Source organism: Sorex fumeus, unplaced genomic scaffold (genome assembly GCF_029834395.1).
Source record: "Sorex fumeus unplaced genomic scaffold, SorFum_2.1 ptg000003l, whole genome shotgun sequence".
In the NCBI taxonomy this organism is placed as follows: Eukaryota; Metazoa; Chordata; class Mammalia; order Eulipotyphla; family Soricidae; genus Sorex; species Sorex fumeus.
The window spans coordinates 49320615-49341566 of NW_026606060.1; the positions used below are offsets into that span (position 1 = coordinate 49320615).

At 43.4% G+C, this 20952-nt stretch overlaps 1 protein-coding gene across 2 annotated transcripts in view; it reads right to left on the bottom strand.

The window, feature by feature from the left end:
- Window positions 1-19823, bottom strand: part of WASHC3 (WASH complex subunit 3) — a 52644-nt gene extending 32821 nt beyond the window's left edge. For both annotated transcript variants that reach the window (XM_056117480.1, XM_056117479.1), the window contains exons 1-4: window positions 19681-19823; window positions 19049-19147; window positions 8636-8701; window positions 4895-4990 (exon numbers count right to left, since the gene is read on the bottom strand). In XM_056117480.1, the coding sequence (XP_055973455.1) occupies window positions 4895-4990; window positions 8636-8701; window positions 19049-19147; window positions 19681-19731 (312 nt within the window). In that variant the 5' untranslated portion in view covers window positions 19732-19823. The remainder of the gene's footprint in view (window positions 1-4894; window positions 4991-8635; window positions 8702-19048; window positions 19148-19680) is intronic.
- Window positions 19824-20952: the final 1129 nt, after the last annotated feature.

The following is a 20952-nucleotide window of genomic DNA, read 5'->3' on the forward strand; positions in this document are numbered from 1 at the left end:
AAGTATATGTGGGAGAAAACCCATTTATTACACAAAATTACCTGTTCTTTGGGGGCCAAAGAGATATTACATTAAGGCACTTGCCTTGCACACAATTACCTAGGTTTCATCCCCAGCACGCCACATGCTCCCCTGAGCAGTGCTAGGAGTGATTCCTGAGTGCAGAGCTAGGAGTAACTCCTGAGCATTGCTTGGTATGGTCCGAAACCAAAAACCAAATCAAAACAAAACAAACAAACAAAAAACCCCAAATAATTTGGTTTCTGTAGTTCAGCTAGGGTGGAATTACGAAAATGGTAAATTCTACACAATGGTTAGGAGTAAATACAAAATGTTTACTTAAAGTGATGATTACTAGGGAATAGTCTTTCTAGATAAAAATGCTTTGGAACATACGAGCAATTCTGCTTTGCACGGTACCATGTTACCTGAAACTTGTTCAGAGGGAAACCCTGTCTTCATTTAGGCGTAAAAGATTATCTCTATGAGGTTCCAGAGTTTTCCATCAATCTGACCACTTAGGGTACGTTTGTTTGTGAATTTTCATTCATTATATGTATATTAACATTAAGAGGAATTTCTTCAACAGAATAAAATTAATTTTATGTCGACATATATAAAGTGGAAAGTAGAAAACCAAGAAACATCTTTAAATATTCAGTTTTTAGAATATGGATGTAAGTTTTGTATTAAGATGTTTCCTAAAAAATAAAAAAAAGATGTTTCCTCAGATAACTCATATATAAACGAAACTTGCCCAAATCTCAAAGGCAAATAAAACATCCAAAATCCTTTATTTGTTTTACGACATTGCTAGGTGCACAAGACTGACCACCTACATAGACATCTATAAATAAATACAAAGAGCCCAAAGCATGTAATTAGAGAGGAATTTTTAAAAAAATAATTATAAACAATAAGCTCATACAATACCAAAACAGAACAAATAATAATTAAATATAGATGGAAGGGATTTCAAAACTCAGTAAATTTTGCCTAGTTCCAAGACCTCAACAAGATTTAATAATGTCAGGTCTTACACCTTTGCTAGTTGAATGACCCACTAAATCCTGTCATCTCTCAACTGTCCTTCATTTTATTCTCAAACTAATCTCAATCAGCACAGCTGTATGTTCTGCTGAAAGAAATAAAATCTGAACCATGAAATTAAAGCTGCAGAAAAATCAGTGAGTAAACCTTGGATCTTTGGCTCACATGCAGAATAAGGATGGAAAAGGATAATTTAAAATGTATGATTATCCTTCACGTGATAAGTAAATTGACTTCAATGTCAATCAAAACTTACTGTAAACAATATTTAGGTCTATTTTTAAATGTTTTATATAAAACACACTAATAGCTATGAAGAACAAGATGATTCAAAAATTTTTTAAATGTAAGAGTATTGCTATTTGATTAGATTATTGCTATTTGATTATTCAGCCACTGATTAAGCTGATTGAATTGGGCATGAATTCTGCCTTTTTTTTTTCTTTTTATAAATTTATTTATTGAATCACCGTGAGAACAGTTACAAAGCTTTCAGGTTTAAGTCTCGGTCATACAAAGATGAAACACCCGTCCTTTCACCAGTGCCCATTTTCCATCACCAAAAACCCCCGTATACCCCCATCCCATACCCTCCCCCTACCTGTGGGACAGATGACAAGATAATTTAAATATTAAGAGCATTCTAAAAAGGTATTTTATCAAGTTGATCAACACACACAGTTTTAAAATCAGAAATGCAATGGAACTTGCAGTCCTGCAAAATGAATGAACAATTTTTAAACAAGGTTGCCAGAGAAAGATCAGGTCATTCTGAGTTTTAGAAACTTCATCTCTGATTGTACTGTCCTCCCATTGTTCATCGATTTGCTCAAGCGGGCCCAGTAACATTATGAGATTTGTTACTGTGTTTGGCATATCGAATATGTCACAGGGAGCTTGCCAGGCTTTGCTGCGCGGGCGAGATACTCTCTGGCCGGGCTCTCTGAGAGGAGCGGAGGAATCAAACTCGGGTTGGCCATGTTGGCTGCATGCAAGACAAACACCCTGATAGCATAGCAGTAGGGCATTTGCCTTGCGAGCAGCCGGCTCCGCCGAACCGGATTCAATTCCTCCACCTACGGCAAAGCCTGGCAAGCTACCTGTGATGTATTCAACATACCAAACACAGTAACAACAAGTCTCAAAATGGAGACATTACTGGGCCCACTCCAGCAAACTGATGAACAACAGGAGGACGGTGACATCTCTGACTACTCATAATCAGTTTCTGAGATGTCAAACAGCAGCAACACAACTGTGCATATTTTAAAATATGCAATTAAAGAGGACATTTATAATAAAACCTGGAAAAATGAAAGTCAGAAGTTAGAGACGTATGGGCTGGAGAGATAGCACAGCGGGTAGGGCGTTTGCCTTGCACGCGGTCGACCCGGGTTCGATTCTCAGCATCCCATATGGTCCCCTGAGCACCGCCAGGAGTAACTCCTGAATGCAGAGCCAGGAGTAACCCCTGTGCATTGCCAGGTGTGACCCAAAAAAAAAAAAAGTTAGACACATATCACTTAAAGAGTAATAAAAACATGTTAAAGTTAACATAACCAGATAAGAACTCATAGGGAGAAAAGAAACATGTGATATTCTTCACACAAGTTTCATTTGAGGAAAAGGGTGCTCCATATTTAACCTAAAAAACAAAAACCACTGCAGATTCCTCTGCAAAATCTGATTTTCCTCTGGCATATTACATAGCCTACAGTGATAATCACAATGTAACTGGTTATGTTAACAAATACTTAATATGTAATGTCATGTGAATATGAAATGAATATATTAATAAATACATTAGTGACACTTGTTATAATCATAACAATAAAAAATAATCATTATCATTAAAATTCCTACTACCCTGTTCTTAACGATTCTCTACTTCACTGCCCAAGGACATATAGTCTAAGCAGACAGGTCAAGCGGGCTCTGCACATGGGCTGGCTGCATGCAATGAATTCAGCTTTGTGGTGCTAGAGTCAGTAGGTCGTTGGCACCAGATTGCCTGGGTTAGAATCCCTTGTTTTGTTTTTTGGGCCACATTCAGCAGTGCTCAGGACTTACTCCTGGTTCTGTACTAAACAATCAGGCGGTAGTGTAGGGAGGGAGAATCTGGGGGACCATATGCGGGTCCCCCAATCTGGGTGAGCTGCGTGTAAGACAAGTACCCTGCCCACTGTACCATTGACCCATCCCCAAAGTTAAAATTCTTGACCTTCAGCAAGTTATTTAACCTTTGTATACCTCATTCCATGCATCTTTAAAACAGAACTGATAATAAAACTACAACTTCATGGAGCTGTTGTGAGGATTAAATTATCTTACTTATAAAAAGCATTAAGAAGAATGCTTGGCGCAGCATAACTACCCCTGACACTTTTAAGTCATTATCATGGATAATATCACCATCCATCTAAGAAATGTCAGGGGAAAAACAACTCCAGGCACAGATGCAGAGTCCCACAGGCATCAGGAGTCTAGTTACTCAGCTTTATTTTAAATTTTAATAGTTCATTGAGGCTGTTTTCAAATAATAATGGAATTTTAATTTTTTTAAATACACAGTAATATCACTGTATCACTGTCTTCCTGTTGTTCATCATTTACTCGCGCAGGCGCCAGTAATGTCTCCATTCGTCCCAGCCCTGAGATTTTAACAGCTTTCCTCACTCGTCTTTCCCAATGCTGCTGTATTTCTTGTCTTAACGTTCATTGATGCCCTGAATAAATTTAAATTTTACATTACTGTGAGCAATAGTACAGTGGGCAGGGCATTTGCCTTGCATGCAGCCTACACGGCCAACCCGAGTTCAATTCCTCTGCCCCTCTCGGAGAGCCCGGCAAGCTACCAAGAGTATCTCGCCCGCACAGCAATGCCTGGCAAGCTACCCGTGACGAATTTGATATGCCAAACACAGTTAACAACAGGTCTTACAATGTTACTGGGCCCGCTCAAGCAAATCGATGAACAACGGGAGGACAGTGACAGTGATTACTGAGAGCAGTAATATAAAATTTTATAATTATATATACAAAATTTAAATTTTATATTACTGTAAACACAGCAATATAAAACTTAAATTTATTCAGGGCATAAATGAACATTAAGACAAGAAACAAATGCAAAATGTAGTTCTACTAGGATGCTGATAAACAAACCAAGTCCCAAACCACACTCTTTTAGAAAGAACAGTGTTTCTGAGAAGAGTATCCCTCCAATTTTAAGAGCCTAAAAAATAACCTGGGATTCTGTTAAACCATACACTCTGCTTCAGTAGGTCTGGAGTGGAGCCTAGGACTCAGCATTTCTCACAAATCCCATCCTGATGACTATAGGGTCTACTTGGAGTAACAAAGAATCATGGCAGGAGATTACTGGTAAGTATATTGTGTGTATTAAAGGCAGTATGGTTAAACTAGACAATGTCAGAACTTTGCAGGTATGCTTGAGAGAATAGGCAGGTGAGCGATAATGATGCTTCACTGAGAAATAAAAGATCTTTAAGGTAACTGCAACAAAAATCTTAACTGGCAAATCCAAGCAATGGGCATTTGGGTATATACAACACTGGTCTACATTAATGAATGTCTGAGTATTTTTATAATAAAACATTGTGAAAGTATATTTCCTAAAGAATTTAGAAAAATAACAAAATTAAATAATTGATATTTTCTTCCTTTTCTTTTAAACATAGCCATTTTCTAGGTAAGGTTTTAAAATGCTATTCCTTCAAAGTTTTACATTTTTACCGAACTTCTTCCTTCAACAGCCTGATGCATAGGTCTACATGGTTTCATCAAGAAAATCTACTCATTTGCAGGGAACTTAAATCCTTACCTGTGATTGCTCTGAAGTGGTTTCAGGCTGTGTGACTTTTGTACTACTTGTGTCATTCACAGGAACAACTACTTCAAGGCCCGGAATAGATGCCAACTGAGAAAAGAAAATTCAAGTTAGCATTAATGGTAAATGTTAAGTTCTTAAATCTCAGAAGATTTTTTTTTTTAGTGACACAAATGGCAACTTTTATATATATATTTATTTATTTATTTTTGCTTTTTTGGGTCACACCCGGCGATGCACAGGGGTTACTCCTGGCTCTGCACTCAGGAGTTATTCCTGGCGTTGCTCAGGGGACCATATGGGATGCTGGGAATCGAACCAGGGTCAGCCGCGTGCAAGGCAAACACCCTACCTGCTGTGCTATCTCTCCAGCCCCAGAACCCAGAAGATTTTAGGTGTGCATTTGGGGGGGCAGGGGAAGGAACTGTATTTATGGCCATGCCTGGTGTCCTGAGGGCTTACTCCTGGCTCCAGACTCTGGGGTAACTCCTGGTGGTGCTTGGAAGCCCACAGACAATTCCAGGCTGCCGATAACGAAGAGGCAAAGGTGTTAGTCCTTGTTCTACCTCTCCATCCCAAGGTGTGTTTGAGTTTTAAAATAGCTGTTTTAAGTTAGGTTTTAAGCCTATAAAGCACTGTAGCACTGTCCTCCCGTTGTTCATCGATTTGCTCAAGCAGGCACCAGTAATGTCTCCATTGTGAGATTTGTTGTTACTGTTTTTGGCATATCAAATATGCCACGAGGAGCTTGCCAGGCTCTGCCGTGTGGGCAGGATACTCTCGGTAGCTTGCTGGGCTCTCCGAGAGGGACGAAGGAATCGAACCTGGGCTGGCTACGTACAAGGCAACCCCCTACCGGCTGTGCTATCGCTCCAGCCCTTAAGCCTACAAAGATTTACAAAATCTCAGCTGTGCAAAACTCCAGGTCATGAGCTCTTTAAAAGTGAATGGTATTTTGGGGCAGAGAGAGAGAGTACAATGGGTCGGGCGCTTGCCTTGCATGTACCTCACCAGGTTCAACCCCAGGTATCCCATAGGGTCCCCCTGAGCATCACTGGGTGTAGACAGTACTTTGTCATTTCCCAGATAATGAAAGCTGAAAACCTAAAATGTACCACGTTTTAAATAATCAAGGCATGATTTAAAGTGAAAGGTATTTAAATACAAAATATTTTAAAATAATTTCTCACCAACCTCATTCTAAAACAGAAGAAACCCTACTGTAGACCAAGTAGAAGAGCACACGCCAGCAACATTGAGGTTCTGAATTTGGTTACAGCCAAATTCAGTGGAGGACTTCCTCCACCCCTCAACACTACTCAGAGTGGCCGCTGTAAGAACCAAACCTGCCTAGTGTAAATTAATGAGAAAATGGGCTTTTCAATTTCCTAGCTACAATCTCTAGATAGGCAGCTGAAGACAGAGTACAGCTGATAAGGGACTTGCCTTGCACATAGTTGACTAGGGTTTGATCCTGAGAACCTATCCAGACCAGATATGATCCCTATGCCCAGAGGCAGCAGTCAGCCCTAAGCACAGCCAGGTTTGCCCCTTGCCCTCGCAAGCCCCAAACTGCAATACAGAGGTTGGACATGACATATGGTCTCTCAGCACCACTAGGAATAACTCCAGAGCCAAGAGCCAAGGAGGAAGCATCAAGAACCACCTTTTTTGGTTTAAAAAAATTTGCTTTGTGGTACATTTTAGGTTTTCAGCTTTCATTATCTGGGAAATGACAAACTACTATCTTCATATTTTAGTAGCTGACACAACAGATCACTTCTTTTTTTCCTTTAAATATCTAATCACTAAATGTCACTGAAGTGAAAACAAATTTTCATATACCAAAGATAAGCACTATGAGTCTGGGTCTGCAAAAACCATGAAAATTCTCTTTTAATTTTGTTTCTGCCTCCCCCTTCAATCCTCTGCAGTGCCAGAAATTGAATACAAGGGCTTACACATACAAGGCAAGGACTCTCTGACATCCCAAGCCTAAAAACCCTCTTTTCTGATTTCATCTAGATATCAATGATAGGCACTTGCCAAATGTTTGGCTAATTTTGAAGATTAACTCTACGGCCATAGAAATAATTTTAAGTTAATGTGCCCGTGTGGTAACTCGTGACCTTGGATTCTAACATAATGAGAATTTCTCAAACATTAAAATAAGACACAATGATATTAAAGAATAATGGCGGGCGGGGGGGGAGAGCAATGGTAGTAAGATCTAAAGTAGCAATATTCATTGAGAACTGTTGACTGAGGACAGTACTCAGCACAGTGACGATGGCCCAACTAGTTTAAAGTGTATAAAGAGAATATCTGGAAGACATTCAAGTCCAAGCATCCTAAATTTTCCAAGCTAGAGAAATATTCTGAGAGAAAAACAGTCGCTAAAATCCCTGAGGAAAGGCAGAAAGTACAAAATAGATATTTTGACTAAGCTACTATCATTTTACTTCCTCATGAGCAGCCAATAAATTTTTTTGGTATATGGAAACATCAACGTTTTAACATCCATGTTCAAACAATATGGTAGGACACACAAAAAAATCTCGGAACCAAGCAGCTTGCTGCAGAGATGCCTCTGGACCTTGTGCCAGGCTGATTTCACTGGAGTGCCTCAGACGGGAGCAGGCGTTGTCCTTCTACCTGTCCCCTAGGACACGCGCGGTTGCCAACCTCCAGTACTCAATGAAAAGTCTAGGTATGCAGGACCAGTGACTGCAAGCTCCAGGCCTCAAGGGTAGGGGATGGCCGGGTCCTTCTCATCTCCTCGCGCCTATGGGACCCTGGATGTCACGCCCAAGAAATGCCTCTGGCTGCTATTTAAGCTCCTTAAAGGCCATGATCCAGAGACACACAAAAGAATCTCAGAACTGAGAAGCTCACTGCAAAAATTTCTCCAGACCCTATTTAAATTTTAGAATTCTAGGAGCAAGCAGCCGGCCACATGGAATCTTATGCTATTCAGAACAAGCAATACAAAATAAATTATCTAGCGTCTGCTTGTTCAGCAGGTTTGAGTGGTGGCAGGAAAATTCAAAATAATGGTGGTGGGAACGTGTAATGGTGGTGGAACTGGTGCCGAAATATTGAATAATCCATTATTATGAACAACTTTGTGAAAATAAAATTTAAAAAATAAAATATGGTAATATCAATGTTTCAGCTGAAAGAACAAAGTCAAAAAATACAGTTAACGCTTCCATTGTTTTATAAACAAGAAAAAGACACTATTTGCAGGTTGTAAATTCAAAACACCCATCTATGTTTCCTAATTATCTCTTGTAATTTCTAATATCACAAATGGTATTCTTCATTGGCATTTAATATTTGTAAATGTTAAAGTTAATATTTTTCTCTAATCTCTACTCTGGGAACTGTCCAGCTTTATATAATTTTTGCTGTATAATCAAATGATTAATATAAACACCCCATCAGCTAAGCCATATAATAGCTTGTATTTGTTAGCACGTTACTCATATCTTTGACTAGCATACGGAATGAAATCTCAACTCATTTATACATTTAAATGGACTCAGTTAATGGATCCTGATGATTATCATTCCTGCCATTGCGATTACAAAAAAAATACTGTTGCCTCCACATAGATGAAGGAATCAAACTCAATCCATCCTGAAAAGCAGTTAAACTTTAGCATAACTGAGAAAGCTGGTATACACTGAGCAAAGACCATACTAAATTTTTTTTTTTTTCAGAAATACAAACCTTTGCATCTAAAATATTGAGGGTTGTTTCAATTTGCTGGATGCGAAGAGAAAGATCTGCCAGTTTCTGGAAAAGAAAGATTGAAAAAAGTAGGAATCTGATTAAGACACGCTCTTAATAAGGATAATAAAGGACAAACTGGAAAATATTCAAACCTTCTATAAAAGTATGTCATTTTCTAATTCACCACTCTCTTATTTATAAGAGAAGAAATGAGTACTAATATATTCTATTAGGCTCACAAACATGCCTCATGGCTATTCAATTAAACTATATTCATAGATAAAAAGTTACAATTTCAATATTATCAAACTCATTATTATAGCCACAATCAATCAATGATAGCAGATTGGAAACTCCTTCCAAGAAAGACGAGATCTTGTTCACTCTTGTGACTCCCTAGTCATCAGAACAGTACTTGAAGTTTAAGAGGAACATAATTTCTTTCTGTTGATGACTAAAGGAATTATTCATAAGGAGATAAGAAAAAGAAGTTCTAAATAGCTGGGACAGAAACTGATTTATAAGTTACTTCAACACATAAGTACATACAATGAGTCCCAAATTCAAACTGAAGTTTGAGACGTAAAAGGGGTTGAAATTGGAAGGTGAGCAGTTCAAGTAGCAAAGAATTAAAACAAAAAAAATTAGTTTAATAACAAAAGGCATTAATCAGAATCCCAAGATAAACCAGAATCAAGAGCTTCCCATGCTCTAATTATCCCAAACAATAAATTTGCCCTTGTATTTTTCCATACAAACGATTGTAAAATAATATTTATAAGAACATTTATTTCAAATGTCTAGTCCTATAATCAGCAACAAAGCCCAAGAACAGCTTACCAGAATACTAGTTATCAGATTTATAGCATTCTTAATGCTTTCTGGGATACTATCAGGACCCTGGCGAATTCATAAGCAAAACTTTAGCATCTCAAGAATAGTTATTTAGACCAAATTAAGGGAAGGAAAAACTGAATGCAGCCATCAGTGAGCCCTGACAAAGCTCTTTTGTGGTTTTTTTTTTTTTTTTTTTTGCCACACCTAGCAGTGCTCAGGGCTTACTCCAGGCTCTGCTTAGGGTTCATTACTGGTGGGGCTCAGGGGACCATTTGGGATGCTGAGGATTGAAGTCCGATCAGTCACAATCAAGGCAAGTGCCCTACTCATTGTACAATCACTCCAGCCCCAAGACTCTTATTTTTAAGATGGCCATCTTTTAGCTACAACGACAATTTACAAACAAAAATTCTAATCTTGTTTGACCACCATTCAAAGTTAACTCTGACTTTTAGAATTTGTTCATATAGGCTTTGAAGTAACCATAAGAACAGGTTTGTTTACTCCATGGCTTGGAGGCCAGCTGCACACACTAGGGGAAAAGGTAGCTCAGATAGAGAAAGGGAGCACCAAATAAAGGGTGTTGGGAGGATCCTCCCAGGATGGGAGATGCGTGCTGAAAGTAGACTATAGACCAAACATGAATGCCACTCAATACCTCTTTTGCAAACCACAGCACCCAAAAGGAGAGAGAGAACATAAGGGAATGCCCTGCCACAGAGGCAGGGTGGGATGGGGAGGGGGATGGGGGGGAAGGATACTGGGATCAGTGGTGATGGAGAATGGGCACTGGTGGAGGGATGGGTACTCGATCATTATATAACTGAAACCCAAGCACAAAACTTTGTAAGTTTACAACTGTACCTCATGGTGTTTCACTAATAAAAATTTTTAAAAAATCATGCAGCTGAATTCCTCTCCAAATTTTAGGTGTTCCCTGAAAATCATGGTAATTAAATTTTGGCAAATTTAATCAACCTTTTAATTCACTACAGAAGCTTGGTAATTGCGGAACTATTACAGCAAATTAAATTTGTAAAGGAATGATCATTTTCAACTTATTAACAAATGCATACATTGTTTTGATTAAGTGAACAGAGGGAAAAAACAAAAAAAAATATATCTATGTCAGTATGTACTCTTAAACAATCATTAGGGTTGTAAACATCTGAATATTAACCTTACATGCTACACTACACATGAACCATGTAATGTGAAATCACACACCGAATCTACAGAGCAGGAATTATGACCATGGAACTCATAAAGCTGATAAAATGGAAATCTTTATACTGGTTAAATAATCCAAAAAACTCCAGAGAGTATCTCTCAAAGAATTTAATAATGTTTTAAATCACTGTAATCACTGTCCTCCCCTTGTTCATCGATTTGCTGGAGCAGGCCCAACAGCGTCTCCACTGTGAGACTTGTTGTTACTGTGTTTGGCATATCAAATACGTCACGGGTAGCTTGCCAGGCTTTGCCGTGTGGGCGAGATACTCTTGGTAGCTTGCTGGGCTCGGCTGCGTGCAAGGCAAACGCCCTACCCGCTGTTTTACTTCCTTAAAACATGAAGCCTGAGACTTCAGGAAATCATGTGACATGTCAAGATGTGCCCATCTAGATTCACAGTAATCAAAAGTACAAGTGTGTGTGTGTGTGTGTGTGTGTGTGTGTGTGTAGGCGGGGGGAGGGCAGGGAAGAAGAGAGTACATGGAAAATGTAGGCTTTCTGCTCATCTTTTTTGCTAACTACAGCTGATCTATTTAAAAAAAAAAATAGTTTATTTCGAGGCTGGAGCAATAGTACAGCTGGTAGGGTGCTTGCCTTGCACCGGACAACCTGGGTTCAATCCCCAGCATCCCATACTCTTCCCATATTCCTCCACGGCACCCAGCCCTGCCAGAAGTAGTCCATGAGTATGAGTGCAGAGATAGGAGCACTGCCTGGTGTGTCTCCCTGGCCCCTCCTACAAAGTTTATTTTATTTTACTTATTTATTTAGGAAGGGAGGTGGGCCACATCCAGAGAAGAGCAAGGCTTATTCCAAGCCCTGTGCTCAGGGGTCACCTCTAGTGGTGTTAGGGAGATGATCTGGGGTGCCAAGAATCAAACCCAGATCAGTCACGTGCTAGGCACGTGTCTTACTCACTGTGCCCACTGTGCTGTCTCTCTCTACAGTTTATTAGTTTTGAAAGACAAAAGAAAAACCCTGGGTGTTGCATTTATATTATAATAAGTTGATAAAAGATCAACCTGGGGCTGGAGCGATAGTGATGTAGGCAGGTAGATAGGGAAAGGCCTTGGACAATGAAACAGGTCAGCAAAAGTTCTGGGAGGAAAATTCCAAGGCTGATCCAATTTGTGGATACAGATAAGACCTTGAGCAGCGGACTGAAGGAGATTGGACCCCTCCCCACTAAGGAAATTCCTTGAATTCCCTTGATCTCTCCCTCAATCTGATTAAAGTTTGTGGTTCAGCCCAAAGAAGATCATCACCACTCCCAACCTCCCTGATAACCTCCTTAGCAACGGACTTTGACCTGGGAAGAAGACCCAGGTGGGGGCAGGTTGGAGAAACCCTATAAAGGCCACCTTGAGGGGGCTGGAGCAATAGGAGAGCAGGTAGGGTGTTTGCCTTGCATGCGGCCAACCCGGGTTCGATTCCCAGCATCCCATATGGTCCCCTGAGCACCGCCAGGAGTGATCCCTGAGTGTAAAGCCAGGAGTAACTCCTGAGCATTGCCGGGCATAAAACAAAAATAAATAAATAAATAATTAATTAATAAAAAGGCCACCTTGAACAAAGGAAGGGTGCGCATATGCTGCCTGAGCCCATGTGCTGCTTGCACCCTTGTGGTGCCAAGCACATGCGGTGCCTGAGCACATGTGTACTTTCATGCTTTCATGTCTAACGCTGGTATGTGTGTAGAGGCTCTCTTTTCGCCCTTGGAGAAGCCTACGTTACTCTCTCTCACCCTCTCCCCCTCCACACCTTAAAAAACCCTCCAAATAAAATCCATTTATTTCACTGCTTATCTACTCCTGAAATTCCTTTCTTCGAGGGGAGATAAGAACCCAGTAACCCAGTGGCAAATGCAGGAGAAAGTGACCCTCTTTCTCCTCCCCGCTTCACATAAGTCACCCGTGGGGCCCACGGATATCAGCATGACATAGGGTCTGCTGAGCACCACCAGAGGTCAATTTGGAGCAGATTCAGGGAGCTGCGGCCCTCACAAATACTTTGGTCTATATTTACATTTTAGAAACAAAACTTTAAAGTTGTTTGTTTTTATGGCGGGGGGTGGGAGGTTGGGTCACACCTGGCTACCCTCATCTTATATCTTATGCACTGCTCATCCATCTCTCCTGGCTGGCTTTGGTGACCACATGGGATGCTGGCGATTGAACCTAAGTGGGCGGCGTGCAAGGAAAGCACCTTATTCACTGAACTATCACCTCAGTCCCTTATTCATTTACTTTTTTTTTTTTTTTTTTTTTTATATAATTTATTTATTTATTGAATCACTGTGGGAAAAGTTACAGAGCTTTTGGGAAAAGTTACAGAGCTTTCGGGTTTAGGTCTCAGTCATGTAGATACCGAACACATTTCCCTTTACCAATACTCATTTTTAACCCCGAACCCCAATAGACCCCCACCTCCCACCCCTCCCAATTCTTGTGAGGCAGATGAGTTCTAGTTAATACTCTATTTACTTTGACTAGATAGATTATTTCGATAGAAGATGCACAACTATTGTTTAGAGCTTACGACCCACCCCCCCCCCCCCCAATCAGACATGCTGAAACAGCGTTGTGAAATGATTTGCTTTCTACAACTTGGTTTAAGAATAAAATGAGGTCGCGCGGCCGCGATAGCGGCCGCGCGGTTTTGAATTTCTGCTATTTTACTTATTGACCCTGGAAGAATTTCTATTAAAAGTTAGCTAGTTAAGAGATTGGTTTCTGTGCCCTGGAGTCGTGGCCGTGCCGGAGAGCCGCTCGTGGGGGGCAGCTGGCGACCTTGGTGGGGCGTGGGGGACGGCCCACAAAGCCCCCCTTCCCATGAGGTCCCCGCCGCTCCCCCGAGCCCGGCTCAAACCCGCTTTCCACAAGGCTCCCGTGCGGCCGCCATCTTTCTTTCCAGAGAGGAGCAGGCGGGCTGGTCAACGCCCTTCCCCCTCCGGGCAGGCTTGGTGGCGCGGATCAACACAAGTCCATTTGCTTTTCTGCTCCAAGCGGCTGGAAGGGGGGCTTTGTGGGCCGTCCCCCACGCCCCACCAAGGTCGCCAGCTGCCCCCCACGAGCGGCTCTCCGGCACGGCCACGGCCCCGGAGGCACAAGGACTTAGCACAGAGAACCAGCCGCTTGGAGCAGAAAAGCAAATGGACTTGTGTTGATCCGTGCCACCAAGCCTGCCCGGAGGGGGAAGGGCGTTGACCAGCCCGCCTGCTCCTCTCTGGAAAGAAAGATGGCGGCCGCACGGGAGCCTTGTGGAAAGCGGGTTTGAGCCGGGCTCGGGGGAGCGGCGGGGACCTCATGGGAAGGGGGGCTTTGTGGGCCGTCCCCCACGCCCCACCAAGGTCGCCAGCTGCCCCCCACGAGCGGCTCTCCGGCACGGCCACGGCCCCGGAGGCACAAGGACTTAGCACAGAGAACCAGCCGCTTGGAGCAGAAAAGCAAATGGACTTGTGTTGATCCGCGCCACCAAGCCTGCCCGGAGGGGGAAGGGCGTTGACCAGCCCGCCTGCTCCTCTCTGGAAAGAAAGATGGCGGCCGCACGGGAGCCTTGTGGAAAGCGGGTTTGAGCCGGGCTCGGGGGAGCGGCGGGGACCTCATGGGAAGGGGGGCTTTGTGGGCCGTCCCCCACGCCCCACCAAGGTCGCCAGCTGCCCCCCACGAGCGGCTCTCCGGCACGGCCACGGCCCCGGAGGCACAAGGACTTAGCACAGAGAACCAGCCGCTTGGAGCAGAAAAGCAAATGGACTTGTGTTGATCCGCGCCACCAAGCCTGCCCGGAGGGGGAAGGGCGTTGACCAGCCCGCCTGCTCCTCTCTGGAAAGAAAGATGGCGGCCGCACGGGAGCCTTGTGGAAAGCGGGTTTGAGCCGGGCTCGGGGGAGCGGCGGGGACCTCATGGGAAGGGGGGCTTTGTGGGCCGTCCCCCACGCCCCACCAAGGTCGCCAGCTGCCCCCCACGAGCGGCTCTCCGGCACGGCCACGGCCCCGGAGGCACAAGGACTTAGCACAGAGATTCATTTACTTTTTTAAAAGAGCAAGATTAAAATGCCGGTATCCTTGGCAAATTCAGTAGGAGTCAAGTAACATATAGACCTCCCTCCCTGTAAACTTAGAGCACACTGTGGCTTTAAAATTCCCTGAAAGGTGAAATTTCTGGTCAGTTTTATTTGGAATATCCATAGGACTTCTGTGGCACACTGCTCCTTCCCCCCTGTAATTTCCCCACCTCCCCCACATCCCCTCTAAATCTGTTCTGATTTTATTGACCGCAGTCAGAATAGCAGCGCTTACTGGGGATTTGTGAAGGAAGAAGAAATTAATAAAGTTTGTAACTTGGGTCAGATTCAACAACTTCTCCTCAAGTTCTAACCACCTCTCTCGACACTGAGCCAAGAGCAGAGTTATATTATAGCCTACTGTCCAGGAAACATTAAAAAAGCTATATTTGAGGGATCCGAGCCATAATACAGCACATAGGGAGCTTGCTGCTGACCTGGGTTCAATCCCTGACACCTCTCATGGTTCCCCGAGTCTACCAGGAGTGATCCCTGAGTACAGAGCCAGGAGTAACCCCTGAGCATCACCAGATGTGGACCAAAACCCCCCAATGAAGTAAATAAAAAGTTACATTCCTCACAGAACATATTGTTGTACTTTTCTTTTTATGAGACGACTCTAAAACCAGTATTAGTGATGAAGAAAGAGTCCTAAAAATTTGTTTCCAATTTATTACTGGTTTGAGTTTAGCTATAACCGAAGTTATTACAGTTCGGGTTTGGTTTTCAAACCAGGATAATGTGAAAAATAACATCAACAGTGTGCCCCCCAACCCACCACCAGGACCCCCCCCCCCCCCAACACACACACAGCAAGCTTTCTTTTTCATCCAGTTCACTGCCAGGTCAAAAAACAAAAACAAACATTTTAGGTTTAGGTTTTGGTTGAGGTAAAGTTTAGCTTTTTGTTAAAAACTTGAACTAAGTACTACAGGTCTAATAGTTGATATTGACACATTACAACCTGCTTCAAAAAGCCATATTATTCTTAACTGGAGAGAAAACATACTTTATGTTAGAATGCATACATTATATCATTGGAATTTATAGCAAATGGACTTGAGCTAGCAAAGAAAAGAATATCAAATAAATAAATGTTAAAATAGCTATGAATCAGTCACTACTGTCTTGCCTTTGAAAACAAAAAAAAGATGCCACTTAATTCAGATTAGTGCAATATTGGAATCGAGAGAGCACTTTTGTGATTTCCAATGAACTGATCAGAACTGGAATCTCAACTCTGCTACTGTTAGTTGTTTGAGTGTAGATAAGTCAAACATATCCTGAGTGAATGAAGAAGCATCTAGGTAAATGGGTTAAGCCTCTCTAAATTTCAGTTCCGCACTCGGAGTTCACTGGACTTCTCATAAAGGACTATGCTTTGAATATTAAACAGACATAATGTACTGAGTGCTTAAGCTGCACAGAATACACACTGTAATTACTGTCGTCACACTAAGCAAAAGGCTCATAGTTGACATTAACATCTAAATTACAAGATTGCCACCGTCCAGCCCCAAAAAGGCAGGAGGGAGAGGACAGGGCAGACACAGTTCCCAAGTACTGCCAGGAGTGATCACGGATGATCACTGCACCCAGAGCCGGGAGTAAGCCCCGAGCTTAGCTGGGGGGTATGGTCCGAATTACCATCCCCCTCCAGAAACAAAACAAAACAAAAAATCACATACACATATACACACACAGGGTGTATTTATGACAAATCAGTAAATCCAGAGATTATTACCCTTAAGAAAGGAGTAACAGGGCTGGAGTGGTAGCACAGTGGGTAGAGAGTTTGCCTTGCACAAAGCCAACCTAGGTTCGATTCCCGGCGTCCCATACAGTCTCCCGAGCACTGCTGGGGGGGGGGGGAATTCCTGAGTGTAGAGCCAGGAATAACCCCTGGACATCTCTGTGTGTGACCCCAAAAGCAGAAAGCAAAAAAATAAAATAAAATAAAAAAGAAGAAGAAAGGGGTAACAATCCTTTGCCTAGGGCTTCATAAATGTTTTTCACTCATGACCCCCTTCTGCCTGAGAAATAATACATGGGTGTGTGCTGCCAGAAACACCCCAATTCACCAAGCAGTTGATTCTGGATTCATTTTTGGTCTCTGCGCATTCAGAAACCTTTACCTGTTGCCCAATATTCTGCAACTCCCACATTCAAGGAGGCAACTAATACGAAGTCATGCTCCCAGGCTCTTCAGAGTGTAAGAGGAAACTGGGACCAGTGATGCAATCTTGGGAGTGCACCAGGAGATGCTGGTCACTCATGAGCGAGCACCAAGATGGAGGGGCTGGCATGGGTCAGTAGCACTCACATCTCTGAATGCTCACACCCCTGCTATACCACCTGCACAAAAGCAGGTGCTGCAGACACTTTTCTTGCCTTGGGACAGTCTGTCAAGCTGCTTCCTGACCAGTGATTGCTGGCTGCTGTTTGATGTTTCACCCTGGTGACCAGAAAAATGAAGACAGGGCATCTATTGCCCTGTGCTAACCATTCTGCAACAGTCTGTCTCTCTAGCTCATTCTCTATTTCACCTTGATGCAAAAGTGAAGGACTAAAGCATATGCTTTTGCATGCTTGAGGTCCCAAGTTCAAGCCCCGGTGACACATGGTCCTGAGTACTTCCAAGTACCCTGCCTGTGTCCAAGTACTGACTGGTGTGAACCAGCTGGTCCAAATGCTGCCAGCATCCACATCCCTAAATCCCACAGAAATATAGAAAAGCATAGTGAGGGACGAAATCCTTTCAGAGAGAAGGGCCTGCCAGGGGGTCAGATTCTAGATCTTGTGCTCTCTTTCTGACCCCAGGACTAATCTCTTAATTCACTGCCTTTTAGACCATCAATTCAATAGCCCACTTAGAATGATGGCAGGACAAGAGGAAACTGAAACCAGCACCCAGTCTGAGATTAATGTAGATCTTAAATAATATAAACTAACCCAAGACCAATACTCATCAACTTCATTTTCCCCCCTTTTGAGTGTAAAGGCAGATGAGAGTGACTAGACAAACACAACAGCTGTAATCCTATATAAGTAAAGATGGTTTTTCCTGACTATGTAATTTGTGTGTGTGTGTGTGGGGGGGGGGGGCGCATAGGCAGTCTCTCCCAGTGATTCTTGGATAACCAGGTGAAGGTGCAGTGCTACGGTCGAGGATGTTGCTGGGATCCTGTAGGGACCACCCCTGCTATACCATCAGCCCACTAACATCCATGGTTATAACCAACAATGCTGGGTGGCATTGTGGGACCCTGGGTAGAACCAGGATGAAGTACAATGCACATGTTAGAACTTCCGTCCGGGGCTCCACCATGTAATTGTTAAAAGTAACACACCTAGCAGAAAACTACTTGTTAAGGAAGGCTATACCTTATAAAGAATAAAGGGAACACTGGTTCCTCTGGGAATTCTCTTATTTTACTTTTCTCTTTTTTTTGGGGGGGTGCAAACCTAGTAGTGCTCAGGGCATGAACTCAGGGGACCTTGTGGGGTGCCAGGAATCAAATCTGGGTCAGATGCGTGTAAGATAAGCACTTAAGCTACTATACCATATCACTCAGGCTCCAACCCTTCTCCTTTCTTAGTTTCAACCCACCTGTCTCCCAGTAATTCTGTGGTACACTCTCTCCTTTCACCTCTTTTCTTCCCCTCCTTTATATCTGCTACTTCCTTCCTCTCCCTCCTTTACATCTGATACTTAATCCTTAATTGGGTACATAATCCTCACTTAACAAGTCATTGGCAGAAACAACTGTTGGTACTTAGGTTACCTCCCCAAACATCTTTAAGGTCAAGGAATGCAACTGTATTTAAATAAAATGCAACTGTATTTAAATGAAAAATCACCACTTTCGGATTTGGGGGCCACACCAAGCGGTGCTGAGGGTTTGGTCCCTATGGGATTCCCAGGAACTGATCCCAAGTGGGCCACGTGCAAGGCAAGTACCCTACCCTACAGTACCATAGCTCCGGCCCCAAGGAATGTAATTTCAATAGAAACATTGTACTTAAACATGTAAACCTTTGGCCTGAGAGATATATCACACTCCCTGTCAAACAGAAAAGTTTTCCACTTCTGTTCTCGGGGATCACAATGGGTTTAACTTTAGCAAAACTTAATGCAGCAGAGGTGGGCAGCAGGATGGAGGACAAGGAACATCGGAGAGGGCTGACGCTGGGGGTGACCAGAGCCGCTTGGCACCTGAACACAGCCACGGCTGCGCTTGGCGCTTCACCACTTGCCACCAGTACCATGAAACCTACCTCCTCGCACACCGTCGCAAAGCGGTTGAGGAACTGTACCGTGTGCACCACAAATTGGTTTAGAAATGCCACCGTTCTTTTCTGCTGAATAGCGGGCACCTGTGATGTGCAAAAAAACAGACATGGCTTGTCCGGAGGGGGCAGGTACACGGTGAGATCCCCTCGATAGGCACAACAGTGGTGGTGGTGGTGGTAGGGGGGTATTGCTGGACACACCGAGAAACAGTCATTGAACTTGTTTTCCTGCAACCTGGGCGGGGTCGGCCCACTGGAAAATGGGCTCCAGATTTCCAGAGATGAACTTTTTTTTTTTTTTCGGATACGAGCAACGCACGGGCGCACGCAAGAAACTTGGGGACCAAATTAAAGAGGCGGCTTGGAGGTCGCCCCCAGCCTGAGTGGCCAGCAGGTCCCGCCGCCCCCCCGCACCACTTATGGGAAAGCTGGGAAGGCCACAGTGGGTGGGCTTGGGGGTTCTCGAAGGGAAACTGTGGAGCTCGTCCTCCCTGGGCCCCAGGAGAGGGGTCGAGGGCCAGGACCAGGGCGATGAGATGGGGGGGGGGGGGGGGGGAGTGCTCCCTTGCCCATCCTCCTCCCAGGTCTCCGGAAGTCCAACTCCGTTTTTTACAAACCTTGGTCAGGTCTATGCCCGACCCCATGAGCGGAAGCCCATCCTCATCCATGTCGTCGGCGGGCGGGGAACCCAGACCCCACGTCTAAGCCCTCCCCGGTAAACCCGCCCAACCCGGTAAGCCTGTGCAAGAGCAGCCCCAAGTCCACCGCCTCCGGGGCGCTTCCGACCGGAAGTGGATGCCCAGCCTTTGCAAGGCATTCTGGGATTTGTAGTTCGGGCCTCCGGATCGCGGCGTCAGCCGCGGGGGCGGGGTTCTAGGCGCCGCCCTGCCTAGGTTCTAAGTAGAAAGTTCTCAGAATTGGTGCGAGGGGGAAAAAAAAAAAGTAGTATAGAATTGCTTCTTTTGTTTGAGGGTATCCATGCTTAGGTCTGCCTCTTACGTGCACAGCTAAGCTATTTGGAGTAAAAATTGTATCTGCATATGTTTATACCATGTATGTGCTACTACTAAATCACATTCCTGACTCTTAGACCTACACACTTATTTAAATATTTATTTATGTTCTCAACCTACTAAGTGCCAGATAGCTAGATACTATGGATAATATAAATATTGAGTCAGGTTGAGCCTTTTGCCCTGGAGATACTTGTCGTTGAAGAAGCAGCTAAAAATCGTTTCCCTAAGATTTTAAAACTCACTGTCACTGTCCTCCCATTGTTCATCGATTTGCTCGAGCGGGCACCAGTAACGCCTCTATTGTGAGACTTGTTGTTACTGTTTTTGGCATATCAAATACGTCACATGAAATAAAATGCTCAGAGTAGAGGAAACAAATAAAGCTATCCAACTGACTTCACTTCTGTCATCAAAAAGCCCATTCAACACCTGGAAAGAATTTAGAATTTGGGATGAAGACTTTTGGATTTTGGATTTGGAATGTGATTTACCAGGTAAGTGACCTTAGACAAGTTCACAAACCAAAAATTGAATCCTTTCTATTTGTGTACCAAGCAAGATGTTAAATGCTGAAAAAAAATGGTTAGTACCGAGAATAGCTTTTATCGACTGAAGCAATAGTACAATCAATAGAGAATTTTCCTTCATGCAGGCAATCTGGATTACATCTCTAGCATCCCATATAGTCCCCAGAGCACTGCTAGGTGTAATTCATGAGTACAGAGCCAGGAGTAATAACCCCTGAGCACTGCTGGGTATGGCCCACAAACAAACAAACAAACAAACAAACAAACAGATAGGTTTCATGAAGGTTGTCTTCTAGGATGAACATTTTAAAGTCTGGAGATACTACACTTAGACATACTATACAGT